At 41.1% G+C, this 20,512-nt stretch overlaps 2 protein-coding genes across 3 annotated transcripts; both read left to right on the forward strand.

The window, feature by feature from the left end:
- The first annotated feature begins 365 nt into the window (after positions 1-365).
- Positions 366-9,791, forward strand: Snrpb2 (small nuclear ribonucleoprotein polypeptide B2). 2 transcript variants are annotated; one of them, XM_021193807.2, is made up of 7 exons: positions 366-459; positions 2,022-2,110; positions 2,764-2,936; positions 5,814-5,954; positions 6,993-7,043; positions 8,546-8,634; positions 9,432-9,791. In XM_021193807.2, the coding sequence occupies exons 2-7, from the start codon at positions 2,047-2,049 to the stop codon at positions 9,589-9,591; spliced, it is 678 nt and encodes a 225-aa protein (XP_021049466.1). In that variant the 5' UTR covers positions 366-459; positions 2,022-2,046; the 3' UTR covers positions 9,592-9,791. The 2 variants fall into 2 exon arrangements, with proteins under 2 accessions (XP_021049466.1, XP_029392939.1); XM_029537079.1 differs by lacking the exon at positions 366-459 and adding an exon at positions 1,466-1,489.
- A 6,817-nt stretch (positions 9,792-16,608) lies between these two features.
- On the forward strand, positions 16,609-19,947 carry Otor (otoraplin). Its single transcript, XM_021194866.1, has 4 exons — positions 16,609-16,830; positions 17,132-17,271; positions 18,158-18,265; positions 19,388-19,947. Exons 1-4 carry the CDS (start codon positions 16,716-16,718, stop codon positions 19,409-19,411), a joined length of 387 nt encoding a protein of 128 aa, XP_021050525.1. The 5' UTR covers positions 16,609-16,715; the 3' UTR covers positions 19,412-19,947.
- Positions 19,948-20,512: the final 565 nt, after the last annotated feature.

Here is a 20,512-nt window from a genome sequence, read left to right on the forward strand (position 1 = left end):
ATTCTCTTTGTTCTGGGGTCGAAGAGTAGGCTGCATCTAAAACGTCATCTATAGGGTGCTGGCTGGAGTGTTCTTTCAGATTCCTGGAGATTGACAAGTTGGCCAGAACCTATAGAAAAGGCTTGACTAACTTGCGGCTGGAGACACATATAACTGGGAAGCTTCAAAGTCGCAGTAAGGGAAACGATCCCCTACCCTTCCCTTCTCTGCCTCCACAGCTCGGCCCCGGGGTCCTAATTTGATCCCATCCAGTTCTCCCCCTTTCCACAAACTTCCTAGACCACAGGAATGCGCGTGCGCAGGAAGATTCCGCCGCAGTCGGCCGGGGCTAGGAGGCCTCGATTGAATCGGTGCTCGACCCTGAGACTTCTCTGAGTTCGATTGAGGAGTGTGGCCGCCCTCTTCCGGCCCGGGGAAGCTCTTCCGGCATTGGTTTCAAGCGGACCGCGCCGGCTTCAGGTGGGTCTCTCGGGTTCCTCGTCGCTGTGGCCGGTCTCCGTCCGCGGTAACTGAGCGGGCGAGGGCGAAGCCGTCGTCGGTTGCGCCGTCCTCAGCTCCGCGGACGTATAGGAGGAAGGGACGGCGACCCCGGGGCTGGCGGATTGAGGCCCCAGCGTCGCAGCCTGTCCTCTGCCGGGTGGTTGGGTTTTTAGCGTCCGAGGACCCCGGTGTGGGGTGGATGGGCCGGTGCGTATAGAGGCTCAGGCGGACACATAGGCATTAGCCCGGGGGAAGAGCGGCCCGTGGCTTGCTCAGGGGAGCAGGGTGTACAGTTCACTGCGCGCTCGGCCTCTCCCCGGCAGCCTTTTGGGTTTCGGGTGCCCTGGCACTATGTCAGCCCACAGGAGCCAATGCCAAAGCCTGTGCTCTTGTTCCTCTCTTGAGACCCCAGCCCTTCTCCAGGTTCCCATTTAGAGAGGCAAGCCTTTGAGAAACGTTACCTATTTATCCGTTACCTACTTAGTGCAGGCCCTTCCTGTAAAGTAACAGTCTGTTCCGAGCAGCTTGTTGTGTGACCTTAAGACACTTGTGAGTAATAGTTATGGATAATAAATAGTAACTTTAGATGCTGACTGGCGCGGACTGATACATATCTGTCTCATAATCTTATAGGCTCCATTTTATAGGTGCTGTTAGTAGCCATAATTTGTAGCCGAGGACTTGAGACATTAAGGAACTTGCCCCCCGCCCATCGAAGCAAGTTATAAAAGCACAAACAGAACTTAAATCCGGATCTTACTGATATAAGAATCTGAGCTCTGAACTGTCTTTCTAAAGTGTCCTCTGAGTCGCCTCCTATCAATCAATCATGTCTGTCTATCCACCTATCTGTCTATACACACCCTGGATACATAAATAGATTTGAGGGCCATCGAGATGGCTTAGCAGGTCAGCTTGCTTTTTGCCAACCTTGACCACTCCTGAGACTCTCATAGTGGAAAAGAGACAGAAGTGAAAGTCCCTGAGAGGTCGTTCTGCGATGGCACAGGTAAACACACACACACACACACACACACACACACTAACCATTTAAATCAATACGCTCACGAGTGCATCTATGAACTGTGTCTTAATTTGTCTTGTTCTATTACAATGATTTTTTTTTAACGAGGTACGTGTTTACTGATCTTTCACAAAATGTTCAAATCATTTTACTGAAAAACAGTTGTCTGGCGAATATGATCAAAACACATGACATTCTCAAAGAATTAATAAGTATATTTTCAAAAGTTATGTCATTATGTAGATGAAAGGACAGAATCATTTAAGTGGAAGCTAAAAAAAGTATAACCTTGAATAATAGGTTTCTAAATCTGTCTATGTATTGACAGTTTCTACCAATTTGTAGAACCTTGGTATTGTCCTTCCAAGATTTGATCTTAAGAGCTATTTTCCATTTGACTAAAAGAGATGGCTGTGGGAGGTAGGGCGGGATTATTAATAGTTGGTTTTGGCCATGCCGTATACCTGCATGATTTAACCCTCCTTGCTAATAACAGATTATTTATTATTTCTTTTAGGCTATTTGAAGAGTTCTACCCAAACATGGATATCAGACCAAATCACACGATTTATATCAACAACATGAATGACAAAATTAAAAAAGAAGGTATGTTCTTTTAAAAATACTTTTTCACAACCAAAATATGATTATTTGTTGTATCTTAAGAATGGTCTCAATGTCTCCTTTAGTCATCTTGGTGCTCAACAATGGTTTATCCCATTTTCACACAACTTAAAGGTTTTTTAATATAAGAATATGAAGGGTTTGAAGTGCTTTGAATTGTTTTAACTCACAAGTGGGGGGGGGGCAAGGACTGGAGAAATGGCTCAGTGGTTAAGAGCACTGACTGCTCTTTCAGAGGTCCTGAGTTCAAATCCCAACAACCACGTGGTGGCTCACAACCATCTGTAATGGGATCTGATGCCCTCGTCTGGTGTGTTTGAAGACAGCTACAGTATATATAATATATATATAAAAGTATATTATGTATAATATGTATATATATAAGTATATATGTATATAAAACATATATGTGTGCATATATATATATATATATATATATATGCTTTTTTAAAAAAAAATAAATTTAACTTACAAGCGGTTTCAAATAACTGTTTAAATTGGTTAGCCAATGGGACTAGTGTGGTGATTTTTGCTAAATCACTATAAATAAATGAATGGTAGAGATGGTTATAGTTATTTTATGAAGAAATTAATCATTGTTTTCTTCACAAATGTTTTCTTTCTTATTTGACCAGAATTGAAGAGATCCCTATATGCCCTATTTTCTCAGTTTGGTCATGTGGTAGATATTGTGGCTTTAAAGACCATGAAGATGAGGGGACAGGCTTTTGTTATATTTAAGGAACTGGGTTCATCCACAAATGCTTTGAGACAGTTACAAGGATTTCCATTTTATGGTAAACCAATGGTAAGCTAACCCTGTTATTTCTGCTTTAATCATTATTGAATGCTACAATGGACTTTCTTAACTGTAGAGTTAATGCTGAGCTATTGCTTTTTGGTTTTGTTTTGTTTCGTTTGTGTGTTTAAAGAAATTTGGGGGATATTATGTAACAAGGTCTCAGGAAAGCCAAGGCCCATGGTTTAGAAGATCTGAATCCTCATTCTGGTTCTGCCATTGATAGATTCCATCCCTCTAGTCATGCCCACCACCACTACAATATGAGCAAGTTGAATCTTTGGCCTAAGCTGGGGGTCAGCAGAAACTCCAGAGGACTAGGTAGACACTTCAAGCTTTCACACACATAAAGTTTCTGATACTTATTGTTTTGCTTATGTGTTTTTAACCTTTTAAAATTGTGTTCAAATAATTGTTAAGCTGCACAGAAACAGGTCATGATCTGGATTTGGCCTTCTGGTCTAGCCTCTGCATGTCATGGATTGGGCATGAAGTTGCTCTTGTTCATTTATGGTATACTCCTGTAGCCAGTGGCAGTATCAGCACTTGGACATTATCTTAAAACATCATCATGCTTTTTATATGCTAGGAGGAAACATACTTTCTAATATGGTCAGGTAGATCACAGGCCTCACTAGCCAGTTGCTCTTCTCAGCAAGAAAATCAGGAAAAGCAGTGCATATGCAAGAGAATGGGTGTGGGTGTGTTCCAGCCAACCCTTTAGTGTGAGCTGTCATACCACGCTGTTCCCAGGTGTCAGGAAGGTGAAGTGTTTATATAGTCCAGATCTCATGTGCTTGGAGCATAAGATTTTAGACAATTTGACTGAATTGAAATGGCAAGTTGTTATATGCCTGCTTAGCTGGGTACAAGAAGGGAGAAAATGTGTGTTGTGTTTGGCACTAGCCTCATCCTGCCAACTCACGTTTTGAAATAAATGGGAAATGTGCATTGGTCTACGTATTTTAGAGGTCTGTTCTCTATCTGCCTTGAGGAAGGTTAGCAGGAACTGCCAGATCTCCAGCATCTGGACAGGATGAACAAGACTCTTTGAGCTGCCTTACTTGTATTTAGGTGCTTTTCCATTAGATCAGAAGGGAGCAGAAATTCCTTCAATTTCTAACTCAAAACAAAATTACCTCAGTGTAGTAGAACTACTGTCCTGACTGTTTTGGGAGAAATGTAAATCTTATTCTTTGCTATTTAATTTATCTGGGCATTTGGACCAGAGTTTCTTAGTAACGGCAGTTTGGGAATCTTTGCTATTCACCAGGATGTTTAGTATAATTCCTAGCCTCTACCCACTAGATACTAAAAGCCCCTCATCTGGCAGTGTCTCTAGATAGCGCCAGTTGTCCCTGGACAGGCTGCGTCACGTCCTGGTAAGAGCTGCTGTTGAACTCAGATACCTTCCTAGGTGACGGTGTTACCAGTCAGACAAGTCCGGTACCCAAGGCCTGTTCAGGTCAGGGACAAGATTGAAGACTAAGAGAGCTGAATTCTTCTGCATGCTCTTGTCTATTAGGGTGAAGGGAGGGTTAGCAGAGCTTGTGGTGTCTGCTGCAGTAGAAGGCCAGGTCTAGCCTGCTTTCCTCTTCTTCTCCTGGTGTAGTCTCTCCTAGCTAGAGGAGGGGGAAGGAAAGACTTCCCTTTTGGTTTTAAGAGATCCTTGCCTTCTGTTCACACTACATGAAAATGCTTTGCCTTCTCTTCAGACCAAGATCAGTAGTATTGGAATAGAAATGCTTTATAGGATTATTGTGATTTGATGTCATCAGAGAAATGTTAACTCTTTGAGCTCCAGAGTTATAGTTGGTTGAATTGAAATTACAGCTTGCAGACAGCTATACCCTAGGTAGTTACAGTTTATTGGCAGAAATATTCGGCCATTTCACCAATGGTGAATTTAGTCTGTGGCAAATTTATTAGTCTATGTAAGGCCCATTCCTCAAAGCTGGTCATTATTCCCTTTGTGCTTGCTAAAAGCACAGAGTCTGAAGCCTTACCTACACCTACTGTTTCAGAATCTGCACGCTTAGATACTCACTGGGCCATTGGGTCGTGTGATATACTTAATAAAGCATTAGCATAGGCCAGTGTGTTTTAGTGCTCGCTGGTCTCATCCTGCTGACTCTGTCTCGTATAGTAAGACCAAGCCCAGTCATGGCAGCTGGTATCTCTCTCTCTGTTTGCTCTCAAGCCACGCTACCATTTAAGTTACTGAAGTCATGGTTTTGAAAATGGTAGATTCAAAGGAATGTCATTTACAGACCTCAGGGTTTCAGTCACTGCAAGTCACAAATGCCATGATACTTTCCACAGCTGATTGACACATATTGGACCTGTGACTCATTGATAAGTTTCCGTAGTTATTAAGACGGAAGAAGTAGCTTCTTTGGCCTTGTGCTTACCACGTGAAATCTGGTCTAGTTGCTTTCAGTTGTTTGCTTTTGTGATAGTGGCAGGAATTGAATGTGGGGCTTTATACACAATTGGCCTTTACTCTCTTATTCAGCTTTATCTCTTTACCTTTTATTTTGAAATAAATTCTAAGACTTTTTCAGACTGGCCTTAAAGTTGCTCTGTAGCCCAGGCTGGCCTCTGATGTGTAATATTCTTGACTTGGCCTCTTGAGTGCTTAGGTTATAGATTGGAGCCACCCAGGCCAACCTTGATTGTCCTTTAGTAAAGATGGTTGGGTGGGCTTCACCTTGTTGTGAATCGTAGGCCACAATTTATTTCTACTAATTTATTTCAACAATTTCCTTAGAGGTGTGTTTAAAATTGGTTTGCAGTGTATTTATGTACTGGGATTTAAGAGGTTAACAACTAGTTTAAACAGCCTTCAACAAAGTGAAGTAAATTGTTTTTCTGTAATTGAAACAGAGAATTCAGTATGCAAAAACAGACTCTGATATAATATCTAAAATGCGTGGTACTTTCGCTGACAAGGAAAAGAAAAAGGAAAAGAAGAAAGCTAAAACCATGGAACAGGCTGCAGCGGCTGCAAACAAGAAGCCTGGTCAGGTGAGACAGCAGTGCACATGCAGAGATGTGTGTCTGTGTCCGCATGTCTCCGTGTGTGTGTGTGTGTGTGTGTGTGTGTGTGTGTGTGTGTGTTTCTGTGTTTCTGTGTGTGTGCACGCACACTCAAGCACACATTTACATGAGGCATGGTCTTTGGGGATTGTATTTATTGCACATTTATATATTTAAAAAGGAAGTTTTAAGAGGCTGGGATAATTAAACGTTTAAAAGTCTAGTATTTATACTTAATTTAGAGTATCAGATTTGTAGTAAACAGTTTTATTCTGATTTGCATACTGTTTTATGACATCTTTCTATAAGACATACCTATTGGCATTTTTCTTAAAATCTGCCTGTAAATCGTATATAATCTCTGTCATTAGTGTCCTACTCAGAGCTTCTTTGAACAATTAAAGAGGCAACATTTGAATTTCTAATAAAAGTGAAATTATAAAAAAGTAGTTACTTCTAGATTAAAAAACATTTAAATCAATGTGACTCTTTGTAATGCTTATGTGGAGTTTGTTTTTAAAAAGGCAAGACTCTTCCTTTTGGCCACATTTTTTTTTTTTTTTTTTTTGAGGTGAGGTCTCAGTTCTTACAGCCTAGATGGAGTCTGTGCTCACACGGAACCCTCCTGGTTCAGCCTCACAGCACTCTTGGTTGCCGCATCACTGAAAGTTTAAACTTTAAAGCAGCATGTGGTGATGCACACCTTTAATCTCGGTTCTCAGGAGGTAGGAGCAGGTAGCCAGGTCTACATAGTGAATTCCAGGACATCTGAACTACATAGTAAGACTGTGTCTCAAAAACAAGTTCAAATGTTAAGTTTTATGATATGGTCTGTAGAGTTGAGGGATAGACAGTTCGGGAGTAACTGACAACTCAATAGTTAAGACGTAGTATCTTAAATGGAATAAGAGATCTTTTACAGTTACTTTTATGTTGTTTTATGTTATGTTTATGTTATAAATAGCAGTTGCTTTTTTAGCAGGATGGAAATTTAACCATTTCTTAATCTCAATACCTTTTTTGTAGGGAACACCAAATTCAGCTAATACCCAAGGAAATGCAGCGCCAAATCCTCAGGTAATGTTTCCCTCCACAGAGTGCTTACCTTAAGGTCATAAAAATTATCACAATATAAAATCATATGCATGTCTTCAAAAACAAATAATTCAATTTGCAGTACATAATTGCCTGTCATTTTAAGAAAACACATAAGTTTCCCTAAGACAAGAAAACAAAACCTGGCCTGCCTGCTTGTTGCCCATGAGTTGGTGACAAGGCAGAACGTGTGAGGGCTGAGCGGAGGCGCATGTCAGGGCTTCAGACAGGCAGTCGGAGCACTGCTGGGCCTGTTTCCATCTGTGCTGATGCACTGCTCTGCCTTTCTCAGATTCATGGTGGGCAGCAGTACTTGCAATTAGCCTTGCTTTCTTGTCCCCAGTTCAGCCTCAGTTATTAACTTTCCCTGCTTTGAATATGGTTTAAATTATAGAGTCTGACATGACCCACACCTCTGTGTCACTGAGAAAGTTATAAATATTAGAGTTATGTGCTTTTGATTTTTTTCCTCCTTTGTTTCTGGAGATTGAACCTTGGGCCTGGTTGGCCTAGGCTAGACAAGTGTTGTATTACTGAGCTGCCCAGCGTCCTTCAGGCCCACTGAGACAGTCTTGATGATACTCTGAAAACTCTCAGTCCTCCTGTCTCAACCTCCTGAGGACTGGGATTACGATACTATCATTATACCTGACCCTTTACATTCTCTTCCAATCTTTCTTCCTTGTCTTTGAGAACTAGTCTTTCAGAACTTGTAGTCAGTTCACAAAGGCCAACACTTCATTCTCTCTCTTAAGTTGTTACTAATTGCTTTCTATACTTGATCTTATCTGTCCATGATACTAGCAAGTAGCCAGAGTGTTTTCGTATATAAATCCTATATATACTCCCTGTAGTCTCAGGATGGTGTACCTAGGACATGACTTAATATCTAGCATTCTGCTTGTTTTAGTTAAGCAGATACAACACGTACCATTTACTGTGTGCATTTGTGCACACTAACTCACACACACACACACACAGAGAGAGAGACAGAGACAGAGACAGAGGCAGGCAGGTAGGTAGGTAGGTTTTGGTCCTCAGTAGTTATGCTTTAGTTGTAAATTTTCTTATGTTCTGATAGTAAGCGATGCCCAGGAGTCACACACTGGGGTGTAAGCTAAGTAGAGTGACAGCTAAGGAGGCTGGCGGTGCTGCCTTTCTAGTTTTTCAATTCTATTCCAGCTGACAGAATTCTCCAGTCATGACTGACCTGTAGGAGTATCATCTGTAAATGCTGTTTTCCCAGAATTGTAACCTTGCAGGTTTGGGGTGTCCTGACTTGAGTGCTGGTCTCCCCTGTTGTTGGTTTTCTGCCTGTATCTCTGTGCCGTTGTTCTCAGCTTTCTTTCTCTGTGTTAAGGTTTCCCAGGCCCTTGTGAGCTGCCATGGAACTCTCTGCAGATGAGGTTTTCATGTTTCTTACAACCAAATACCTTGCAGTGCAGTTTATATTCACAGGTTAACTTTGTCTTTTGTTTCAATAGGTCCCCGATTATCCTCCAAACTATATCCTGTTCCTTAATAACTTGCCGGAAGAAACAAATGAGATGATGCTATCCATGCTGTTCAACCAGTAAGTTGTAACTTAAACAGATGTGTTGGTAGGAGCTTCCTAAGAGGACAGATAGCACTTGTACCCACTGAGTTCATTTGCCACTCCACAGCACTTGTTCTCTGCAGGGTCACTGATTTAGTCTGGGATGGATCATGGATTGAAGCCAGTCTCAGGCTTACAATCCAAAGGGCTAGATGACCTCTGTTGGAGTTATTCTTTTTTTTTTTTTCTTTTTTTATTAGATATTTTCTTCATTTACAATTCAAATGCTATCCCAAAAGTCCCTTATACCCTCCCCCCACCCTGCTCTCCAACCCACCCACTCCTGCTTCCTGGCCCTGATATGCCCCTGTATTGGGGCATACAATCTTTGCAAGACCAAGGGCCTCTCCTCCCAATGATGGCCGACTAGGCCATCTTCTGCTACATATGCAGCTAGAGACACGAGCTCAGGGGGTACTGGTTAGTTCATATTGCTGTCCTCCTATAGGGTTACAGACCCCTGCATCTCCTTGGGTACTTTCTCTAGCTCCTCCATTGGGGGCCGTGTGTACCATCCAATAGATGACTCTGAGCATGTTGGAGATATTCTAATGATAAAACAGGAAACAAACCTCTGACATTTGGCAGAATGGAATTTGTGGAGTTAGCGTGTTCTCTTGGAGTCCCTTGATGGTAAACTTTTATGTCAAGTGCCTCTATCTACTTCGGATTCTCAGTTGGATGCGATTATTTTTCCTAGATCCGTAGTAGGAAGTTACTTCAACAAAGTTATGTATACATTTACCTGTGTTTACTGCTTTTGTTTTTCCTAGGTTCCCTGGATTCAAGGAAGTTCGCTTGGTACCGGGGAGACATGACATTGCGTTTGTGGAATTTGAGAATGATGGACAGGCTGGAGCTGCCAGAGATGCTCTGCAGGGGTTTAAGATCACACCGTCCCATGCCATGAAGATTACCTATGCCAAGAAGTAACATGTGGGATGCCAGTTTAGAAGGACTTGGTATTATTTATAGTGCTTGTTTTGATCACATTATCGGTCAAGTCATTTTAAATGGTTGGAAGCGAAGGTGAAGTTCTGGGAGAAGAGTCACTTAATTTTTTTTAATTTTGCTGAACTATGAAATACGGAGCCTTAATTTTGTACAATAAACTTTTATTTGTATTCTGTTTACTGGTTTATTGTCCTATCATCAAACATTTATTTTTGTATATACCTGTAAGTGTGTAAAACTCGATAATGGAGGTTTAGGTTATTTTGGAGCAGCTAATGATACAGAAGTTGAAGGGAACAGATTGTCCCAACCAGTGAGCAGCATGTTAATAGTAAAATGATCGCCCTGCTGTGAGTAAATAGGACATTTGCTTCTGTCCAGAGTGCAGTGCTTTGCTGGAGTAGGGATCACACAGTATTAGTGGCCATGTGATAGCAGCTGCTTACTGTTGTCTAGAAAAACAGGAAATGAAATTGCCGCCTGCAATGTGACATTTGCTTTTTTTCCTTCTTAGAGAAGGTTAATATCTAGTCTCAATACTGGATGACTTTCAAGGAAGGGTCTCAGGCTTGGTACTGCCTGCATATAATTCCAGCATTATGAGGGCAGAGGCAGGAGGATTACTGCAAGTTCAAGACCAGTGTTAGCTGTTCATGAGACCCTTCGTCAAAATAAATAGATTTAAAACAATGAATAAAATGCCAGACCTCCTCCAAGGGGAAGATTCTGTAATCTCTGTTTCCTTTGTGATGCTGTGGTGTACCCAGGTTGCCCATCTTCCTTTGTGACGCTGTGGTGTACCCAGGTTGCCCATCTTCCTTTGTGACGCTGTGGTGTACCCAGGTTGCCCATCTTCCTTTGTGACGCTGTGGTGTACCCAGGTTGCCCATCTTCCTTTGTGACGCTGTGGTGTACCCAGGTTGCCCATCTTCCTTTGTGACGCTGTGGTGTACCCAGGTTGCCCATCTTCCTTTGTGACGCTGTGGTGTACCCAGGTTAGATGGTAGGCATGCAGTCTACCACTGAGCTTTATGTCCCCTGTCCATTATTTAGAGACAAGATTTTGCAAATGTAGTCTAGGCTAGCCCCAAACTCACCCAAGTGTTAAGATTACACGCATGTGCACTACTGTAAGTTCTTTGTAATTAATTGTTAAACAACTACAGATTTCCAGAAACCTTTTTCTTTAGTTTTGCTTCTACTTATGACTTGATTTCTCCCTACTAACGAAACTATCTTTAGCAACTGGCTTTAGTTTTCAAATACAGCACAATGAAAAATACTATTTCTTAGTATTCTTGTTGAGTGTTTCCTTAAAACTCCCTTAGAACTTACAATTTTTCTTGTGTGCCTACAAAAAAAGGTCATTTTTAGCTTTAGGTAGAGACTTTATTACTTATTAAGAGGAGATAAGAATTATTCCTAAAACTACTTATCAAAGACTTATTTTTTTCCAAATAAAAGTAAAATTTATTCAAACAGCAAAACTATTATGACAGATAACTGGTTGCTTAGGGATGAGGTGTCTAGGATGAGGGAATGGAAACCAATTATGATTATTACTTACCAGATGGAACAGTAAAATAGGCAGATACTACTGGAAGTATATTCTGTGTTGGATGCCCCAGTTTGTAACATCAGTGGATAAGAAAGTGGGTATTGGGCTGAGGAGTTGGCTAAGTGGTTAAGAGCATTGACTGCTTTTCCAGAGGTCCTGAGTTCAAATCCCAGCAACCACATGGTGGTTCACAACCATCTGTAATGAGATCTGACGCCCTCTTCTGGTGTGTCTGAAGACAGCTGCAGTGTACTTATAAATAATAAATAAATCTTTAAAAAAATAAGAATTTGGCTATTAGAAATAAAACGGCTGTGAACATGCAGATAGATGTTCAGACACGTCTGTGTTAGATTTTGAACAAAAGGATGATAATCTAATTTTAATAATCACCATTTTATGTAAAAATTGCAGAAGTCGTACATAGAATTCTTACGGCGTTCAGACAACTCAGTAACTGGCAGCTTTAAGTCTTTGTAGAGTATGCTCTTTTGTTTCCTATTACCTTAGTATTTTTAAGTCTGTGAATAACAAAACATAACATTCCAGAAAGATATGAGTAGAATAACAGACTCTGAACAGGAAACTATCTTAGTATAAGCAATTTTAAAAAGGAAGAAAAAATGCATAGCCCATTTTTTTATATATGGTCCATGCCATTACAGCTTAGGAAGGGATACTCTGCTCCTTACTCTAGCTTAGGATAGAAAGGTTGCTCTGCCCTGAAGAACTGGTTATGTTCTCCAAGAGGGCCAGGCGTGAAGAGACTGCATGACTCCGCATGGCTGGGAGACTCACTGCTGGGTCCAGTAAAGGCATGATGGATGGACCCAGAGAATTTTCTGCCTTTTCTTTTTTGCTGGAGAGCTAGCTAGAAGGAACCCAGGAACCTGTAGATCTGGGTATCACAAAGTCACCCAGCAGTATCTCTGGTCCCAGCGACCAGGCCTTTCCAGGAAGCACCTAAATCTAGTATCTAACGCCTCCAGAGCACCTGTTCCCACTTTTGAGTGATGTTCCTTCCCAAACAGAAACAAACAAAAAACCCTTCTGGGAGTGGGAGCTTAGTAGTGAAGGACGGCCATGGACCATTTCCAAATGGCCTTACTGTCCTTTTTATAATGCCAGGTTGTACTTTAGTTTTATTCCTGCTGAATTCTGAGTTAATGATTAGTATGTGGTTAGTAAAGCAGACTCACCTATGGGATTATATCATCTGAATTAGGATCCAATTTCCAGATTTCACAGAGGCTAGGGCTTTACCTTAAGGCCATGAATTCGGAACATTGGGAGATACAACTGGAGCACGGTGTTAAACCCCAATTCTCAAGTCAGAAGGCCCATCAGCCAAGTAAGTTTTGACCAAGCTATATTACCAAGGAAGATCAAGAATTTTGTTTTTTTACTTTTTTAAAGATGTATTTATTATATCTAAGTACACTGTAGCTGTCTTCAGATGTACCAGAAGAGGACGTCAGATCTCATTACAGATGGTTGTGAGCCACCAAGTAGTTGCTGGGATTTGAACTCAGGACCTTCAGAAGAGCAGTCAGTGCTCTTAACCACTGAGCCATCTCTCCAGCCCAAGATTTTTTTTTCTTACCTTGGGGTTTAAGGGGTTGAATCACACACACACACACACACACATACACACACACATATATAGATGGACGGATGGATGGATGATAGAGTAGATAGATAGATGGATAGATAGCTATCTCAAGGCCATACATTAGACAGAGGACTGAGACATCCATAGACAGCAGGGGTATAAGCTGTACTTAACCATCAGGGTCCTTGTGCATCAAGGTGCTATTAGGCAGGGTACTTACTGACTCTGTCTCCTTGTTGGAAAGAATTCACTGGAGAGACACTATTTTAACTCAAGTTTATTAAGCAAAGCAAAACAGAAAAAAGCACAGCCAGGCGACGGGAGTCTAAGATTGATGCCTGATGCCTTAAATCTGACCTGGGGAGAAATCTAACCCAAGGGGCAACTACTAAGTCACAGCTATTCCTTGCTTCCCTCATACCTAACATCATACTTACCCAGCTTCAGCTCCACATACTTACAACCCATTCTTAGATGTGAAAGATGTAAATGCCAATTTTAAGAATGAGAGCCCAAATGTAGCTTAAAGATGAAAGGACTGGAGAACACCAGGAAACCCAGAAAAAGGAGGCACTAGTCAGAACTCTTATGGCTTCTCCAATAGGTACAGTGTCTTGAGCATGACATTAGGCACAGTTGCTTGGGTCTGAATTGTTATAAATTTAATTAAATTCATATTTACCCACCACAAATACTGGCATCACCCATGCCTTCTCAGGGTCATAGTGCCTAGAATGGTTTGGCATTGTCTTTCTTCACCATCACAAGACCAGCTTAGCCTTAGCTATCTTAGTTGCAATGGGGGTAATTTACCTTTCCCTCTGCTGTGGGTGCCTGCTCACAGTGTGGCAGTCTCAAGCTTACCTCATCCCTATTTCTTGAAGTAGCTCTAAAATGGCAATTGGCCTTTTTTTTAAAAGATTTATTTATTTTATGTATGTGAGTACACTGTAGCTGTACAGATGGTTGTGAGCCTTCATGTGGTTGTTGGGAATTGAATTTTTAGGACCTCTGCTCGCTCTGGTCAACTCTGCTCGCCCAAAGATTTATTATTATACGTAAGTACACTGTAGCTATCTTCAGACACACCAGAAGAGAGCATCAGATCTTATCACAGGTGGTTGTGAGCCACCATGTGGTTGCTGGGATTTGAACTCAGGACCTTCAGAAGAGCAGTCAGTACTCTTACCCGCTGAGCCACCTCGTCAGCCCAGCAAATGTCTTTAAAGTCCCATGTTGGCTGCTGGTTTGGGACTGGAACAGTCTGCAGACAACTATCCAGTCAGAACAAAGAGTTAATCAGTGGTTGTGTTTTTCCTACAGGCGCTTTTAGGTCCTTAGATTAAAGGCAGAAAAGCCAAACCAAACCCACCCGCCATTCCACTTCCCTAGGTGGCTTCTAATTTACTCTCCTTGATGAGAAACAGGAAAGATGATTTGAAAATCCATTTTTAATTTGACATTGACAAGAGGCAGTGGCAGTGGATCACAGTCCCTCTGGGTGACCTGTGAACAGGGTGGTCAGGAAAGGACACTTTGGCCATTGTGGGCTTTTTATCATCTCTAATAAAGATACTGCATAAAAGAGCCTTGCAAATCAGGCCAACTGTATACAGGATACTTTCCTTAAAACAATTTGCCCTAAAAACCCTTACATATACATAAAACAGTAAAACTCTATTACACACACGGTACATATATCTACACCAAGCAAGAAGACTTTTTATTCTTCTAAACTACTTCACCTAACCAGAGAGATGCCTGTCTCAAGCACTCTATAAAAAGCAGCTACGTACTGTCTGTCTCCTGGTAAATGATAAAGTGTTTGGACCAAGGCTGGTTTTTGTTTTGTTTTATTCAGTACTAGATTCCACATGCCTAAAGCAAAAACACAGTATATGCACACAGCAAATCTTTACTAAACAGATGGAACAATGACAATGTATTGGTGACTTCTAAAATGTTCCTGAAAGGGTTTTTTAGTGCAAGGATATTTTAGCAATAGGGAGCCAAGGAATACCACAGAGTTATATAGCACATAACACCCTTCACACAAGAGATTTAGTGAGGAGAAACAGAATGGCAGCTGTTTCTGGGCAAGAACAGTGGGCAAGGCTGAGGAGGGCATTTCTAGAGGCTTTGCAGCATGCACAGAGAGCTAGTGGCAAAGTACAGTGGGGTCATTAAGTATTGCTTGGCCATTAACTGTAAGTCATGGGGGTGAGGATTTCCAAGTTCCAGGTTGAGGGGCAGAGTGAGGTTTCACTGACCTATTTCCCTACAGTACCTCCTCCTATGGAACATACTCAAGGGCGGGAAAGTAGGAAAAACTAAGTGTCGTATTAGGGGTTTAGTCACTGTGAAGACACACCATGACTATTATGAAGGAAAAGATTTAATTGAGGCTAGCTTACAGTTCATAGATTTAGTTCACTATTGCCATGGTCAAAAGCATGGTAGCATGAAGACATTTTCATTGAAACCACCACAGTAACAAATCTCAAGTTTCACCCTCTTCTCTTGGATCAATCAGCATTTGTAGATTAAATACATGATCTTTAGAGGAAGTTGCTACAGTTTTGATCTTGAAAGTCTCTAAAACACCACCTTCATGTTAAAACGTGTGCTCCCCCAGATTGGTGCAATTGGGAGGAGGCAGAACCTTTGAGGAGCTTGGACTACTGAGAGGCAGTTCTGTCATTGGGGGTGGTGCGAAGGGGATTGCAGGGTCCTGCTGACTGTATCTTCTGGTTCCTGGCCATAGTGGTGTTCTCTGTTACTGCCCTCTCCCAGGATATGCCACAGAGCCACATTAATGGGAGCAGTGATCATGAACTAGAACTTATAGACCTGTAACCCACACTAACTTTTTCTTTATAAATTGATTGTCTCAGGCTCCATGTCGTAAGCTAACAAACACCGGAATAAAGAAAGATTTGCCTTCTTTTCCTCCCCCACGTATTTCTTGCTTCCACATTGTTAAGATCTGGTTGTGATGTTAACTAATATATTATATAATCCACAGTGGCTCAGGCCAAACATAACTTCTAAGAAACTTATCACAAAATATTTGTGTAAGAGTTCTTTATATTATGTAAATATATATTTACATATACAAACAACACAAACTATATTATGCAAATATATTTGCATATATTATGCAAATCTAGATTTTTATTAGACTTACTAAAATAAATTTTGTACTCGAGACATTTTGACTTTTTAAAATGTGTTTGTGTGCTGCTCTGTGTGTGTGTCTGTGTTTACATGTGTCTGGATGCATGCATATGTGTTCCTGAGAAGGCCTGATGTTGACATTGGGTGTCTTCCTCAGTTTCTCTTCATTTTATTTATTGAGTGTCTTGCTGATCCCAGAGCTTGCTGATTCCAGTTTCTCCAGTTAGCAAGCTTGCCTGCAGGATGTCTTGTGTCTGTCTCTGCCACAATGCCTGTCTCATTGTTGTATGGGTTCTGGGGTTCTAAATACTTTCATGACAAGTGCCTGATACAGTGACCATCTCCCCGGTCTCCATTTTACATCTTGAACAGATTCCTTCAGTCAATACATGTTTGCTCATAAACTGAAAGAACAGGAAAAAAGAGAAAAATAAACAGTGGTTGAAGGTCTCACAGGCCTCTCAACAGAGCCCTGCTGGTGTCTACACCAGCCCTGCTGGTGGCAGATACAGCTTTAAGCACGGCACGGCATTTGTATAGAACATAGACACATGGAGTGTGACTCTCTCTGAAAAATGAAATGCTAAAAAAGCCTCTGGAATCCAGGAGCACACATTATGAAATTACAGGGGAGGGGATGGAATGATGGGGGGTGGCCCCTTCCTATTGGCTGGGTATTTACCCAGAGAGTTGGCTTTCAAATAAAAGAACCACTGAATCAGGCAAAGAGTGCTAGTCAAAACAGCAAGAAGGAAGATGGCAAGAATACTGATTCTTTTGCTTGGGGGCCTTGTGGTTCTATGTGCCGGGCATGGTGTATTTATGGATAAACTTTCTTCTAAGAAGTTGTGTGCAGATGAGGAGTGTGTCTGTAAGGCGCTGTTAATGGTTTGGTTCTCATTGTCTTTCTATCATATAATGGGAAATCTGTCTGGCTAACAGCCAGATTGTACTTTGCAGTGAATCCTAAATGTGCTCATTGTTTGCAGCGCTGTGTCTCAGGGTCTGTGTTTGGGGTCTAACTGCAGAGAATTCACCTGCCTGTGATTTCCTTGCCGCCCTTCCTCTGCTTGAAGCCCAGCTACGCTCTCCTTTCCTCTCTTACTTCTCGTACACTTTCTCTTCTTACTAGTAGGACATCTGGCCACTTCTCTTTTGTTTTTCTCTTCCAGATACTATTTCTCTGGCAAGAGCACAGGAAGATTACAATGCCCCCGACTGTAGGTTCATCGATGTCAAGAAAGGGCAGCAGATCTATGTTTATTCCAAGCTGGTAACAGAAAATGGAGCTGGAGAGTTTTGGGCTGGTAGTGTAAGATGAAATTGTTTTTAATATATACATATGTATGTGTGTGTGTATATATATATATATATATATATATATATATATATATATAATTGTATTGCTCTTAATTTTTCCTGGCTTTTTGGTCTTCAGTCTGTTTAATGTTTATCAGTAGCTGTAAAGACAATATGGAAACCATAAGTGGAAACACAAAAATTCAGATTCATTTTCTGCTATTGCATTTTTAAAAATGGATGACTTCACAGCAAAATTAAGGGTAATTCAAACTGATTTTTTGATCAGGGGAAAAGAAAACATGCACGCTGAGGTTTCTGCATTGCATAAAAGTTAAGTCTCCTTCAAAAAATATCTAAGAGGATTTGCCAAGCGTTGTATGTTACTGGCCAGTCTAAAGGAGAAAATTCCTTCAGGAAAAGTTAGAATCCTCTTTGATTTTGCAGGAGCCACTTGCTTGACTTAAAACGTACCCACAGACCAAAGCAGAGCCCAGGGAGGGATGAAGCATGGTTGATGTCATCCCAGAGACACATCTACAACTGATGAAGGAGTCAGTCAGGATGTACTTAGTGTATGTCACTTGGAATTGCTAAAAAGTGGAAAGTATACATACTGTAACATGGGAGTCCATTTGCTTTAAATTTTACTGACTTTAATTTCCTATAGATTCCAGATGATTTCAGGCAAAGTATGAGAGTGCAGAAAGAGAAGTAATGTTAAGGTAGTGAGACTCACAATTCCTGATGCTGCCAGTGAATTTCACATTTGTTCTGAATTCCCTGGAATGCACAGCTAAAGGGAGCGCTGGCTCCTGTAATTTTCATTACGAGGAGAGGAGTTTCTCAAAAGCCCTGACATCAGCTTGCCCCTGACTGCTGCTGCTTTGGGCACACAGGTTTATGGTGACCACCAGGATGAGATGGGAATTGTAGGTTATTTCCCCAGCAACTTGGTTAAAGAGCAACACGTGTACCAGGAGGCCACCAAGGAGATCCCAACCACGGTAAGCATCTCAGAGGTGACTGGGGGATGAATAAGATTTAGGGGTAATGTAGACTTATTCTAGAAAAAGAGAATATGTCCTTCAATTTACAGTATATGCTGTACAAAACAGAGGTCAGCAGTGACATTTATGAGTTGGTGACATGTAGAATGTCATATTGGCTATCAGCCTTGTGAGGTTGGCACCCTTTCTTCATACACTATAATCACTCTATCTAAATTTATTTTTTTTAAATGTTTCAACTTTTGAAAACTGTATTTTATCTTTATTGGGAATATAATTGACCAGTAAAATTATATATTGAAGATGGTCAACTTGAAGTTTTGATGCATATACATACTATAAAATGATCATCCCAACAGGCTGATTCACAATTCACACCTGCCACCTCATGTACTTAACTCTCCTCCCACATCATGTGCATGTGCACATACCTGTGTGTGTGTGTGTGTGTGTGTGTGTGTGTGTATGTGTGTGTGTAGCAATGGAGACTCAGTATGGTTCAAATATACAACACAACACTCCTTCTATTTTAATGAAAGGCATCTGTCCATAGAGAGAGGAACTAAAAAAAAATTACTAAGCTGTTCTTCCTGATGGTCTTATGAGAGGTAGATTTATTTATGATTGAAGAAAAAATTGCCACCTGTTTTTCAGTTGATCAAAATATTCTAGAAAATCCAGAATTTTTTTTTTTGAGTCTTATCTGTGTGGCTTCTGCATGAAATAAAATGGAGGTCCTCCCACTGCCCTGGGGCCCTGTAAACTGTGGCAGAAATAGAAGATCCTTTCTGAGCTCCTTTGCAAGATGGTCATTTTGAAGTGAGTCTCCCAGCTGACCGCAATGCTTCAAATATAACTCAGCCCGACAGCCACGGCTCACCTGTCATCACTGCATGGCACTGTGCTCTGTCTGTGAAAAAAAACTACAAACTAGACATGTATTGAAAAACCATCTTAAACAGTATCTGACTTAAAGTAATAATTATTTCAAATCCTTAGGTTTTCAACCTTGACTTATCTATCCCAAATCCAAAATTAAATCTTATTTTAAAATTTAAAATCTATACCTGCTTTTTTGGAAACCAGCCTGAAAGTTCAACCTTTTCCCCCCCTTTTCAGGATATTGACTTCTTCTGTGAATAAGAAATTAATTAAAACAGCAGCTAAAACAGAAACACCAGCGATGAAGAAGAGAAGAAGTGGAAATAACCGAAACTGTGTATCTGTACCTTTCTGGCTTTATTTGGTGACAGGAGGTTGGATCTCGAAGGCGCTAATATATGGAAATTGTCAACTCAGTCTTGTTTTCTCTTGCTCTGATCTTTCTACAGACTGTGACTACGTGCTGTGTGAATCATATAGGTCATTTATAACCCAATACTTAGCATTCAGCGAGCGAGAACCTTTATTTACTCAGCAATGCACATACAAGGTGTTTTATCTGTAGTTATTTCTAAATGGTCATTCTCCCTAGCTCTGACTCCATGGCCGTAAGCTTGAAGAGTTAGAAGTCTGACTTTTGGGTGTGTTTTCTGTTACTTGTCTCTCTGGTCTTGTGATGTCTTAGTACTATATTTGTCACGATAGCTTCGTATTGTTACTTTTTATATCTGATACCCTTGGATATCAGAATGTTAGGTATAAAACGAGTTTTTGTACTCATAAACATTTGGACTATGTCTCTGGATTTTTTTTCTTTTAAAAATACTTCATATGTTATTTCAGTGGAGGTAACTTTACATTCCAAACGACCATTTCATGTTTCCTCAGATTTAAATAAGTCTGCGAGTGTGTGCTGAGGCTGGTGGGGGGTGGAGGGAGGCAATCTTTGGAACCGTTGCCTTTTTCTGTTACCTGTCTGGTTCTTTTTCAAGTTTTAAGTCACCAAAGGGGACATCCAAAAAATCCAGTCTGAAGACTGTTTCCTCTGCTCCTGTTTCTGCTTTCATTTCTTCTTTCCATACAAATTCCTCTGGACAAGTGCAATCCATTGGAATGCCTCTGGGGAGTCAGGGGTCCCCTTTTACAAGTGAAAAACGGAAATCCCTGATGCCCGTCACAGCTAACCCCAGAGAGCAGAAACAGGAACTGGCTCTAACTGCATTTTATTCAGAGCCAGAAATCTTGGAAGACAGAGTCAAGGTCCCCAAATCTGCGCCCCTCTCCCATCTACAGCTTCAGCCAACAGTGAGCCTTTGTAAGTTTAGTCTTACCTCTCTGGTTTGGTGGTCAGCCTTGCCTCGG

This window comes from Mus pahari, chromosome 3 (assembly GCF_900095145.1).
Source record: "Mus pahari chromosome 3, PAHARI_EIJ_v1.1, whole genome shotgun sequence".
Taxonomy (NCBI): domain Eukaryota; kingdom Metazoa; phylum Chordata; class Mammalia; order Rodentia; family Muridae; genus Mus; species Mus pahari.

What these genes read in the sequence shown, in the direction of transcription:
- Snrpb2 (XM_021193807.2), top strand. Translation starts at nt 2,047, where the DNA reads ATGGATATCAGACCAAATCACACGATTTATATCAACAACATGAATGAC. An exon ending in CATTTTATGGTAAACCAATG is followed by an intron (nt 2,937 to 5,813) that starts GTAAGCTAACCC and finishes TAATTGAAACAG; the next exon opens with AGAATTCAGTATGCAAAAAC. An exon ending in CTATCCATGCTGTTCAACCA is followed by an intron (nt 8,635 to 9,431) that starts GTAAGTTGTAAC and finishes TGTTTTTCCTAG; the next exon opens with GTTCCCTGGATTCAAGGAAG.
- Otor (XM_021194866.1), top strand. Translation starts at nt 16,716, where the DNA reads ATGGCAAGAATACTGATTCTTTTGCTTGGGGGCCTTGTGGTTCTATGT. An exon ending in TGCAGATGAGGAGTGTGTCT is followed by an intron (nt 16,831 to 17,131) that starts GTAAGGCGCTGT and finishes TTTCTCTTCCAG; the next exon opens with ATACTATTTCTCTGGCAAGA. An exon ending in GAGAGTTTTGGGCTGGTAGT is followed by an intron (nt 17,272 to 18,157) that starts GTAAGATGAAAT and finishes TTGGGCACACAG; the next exon opens with GTTTATGGTGACCACCAGGA.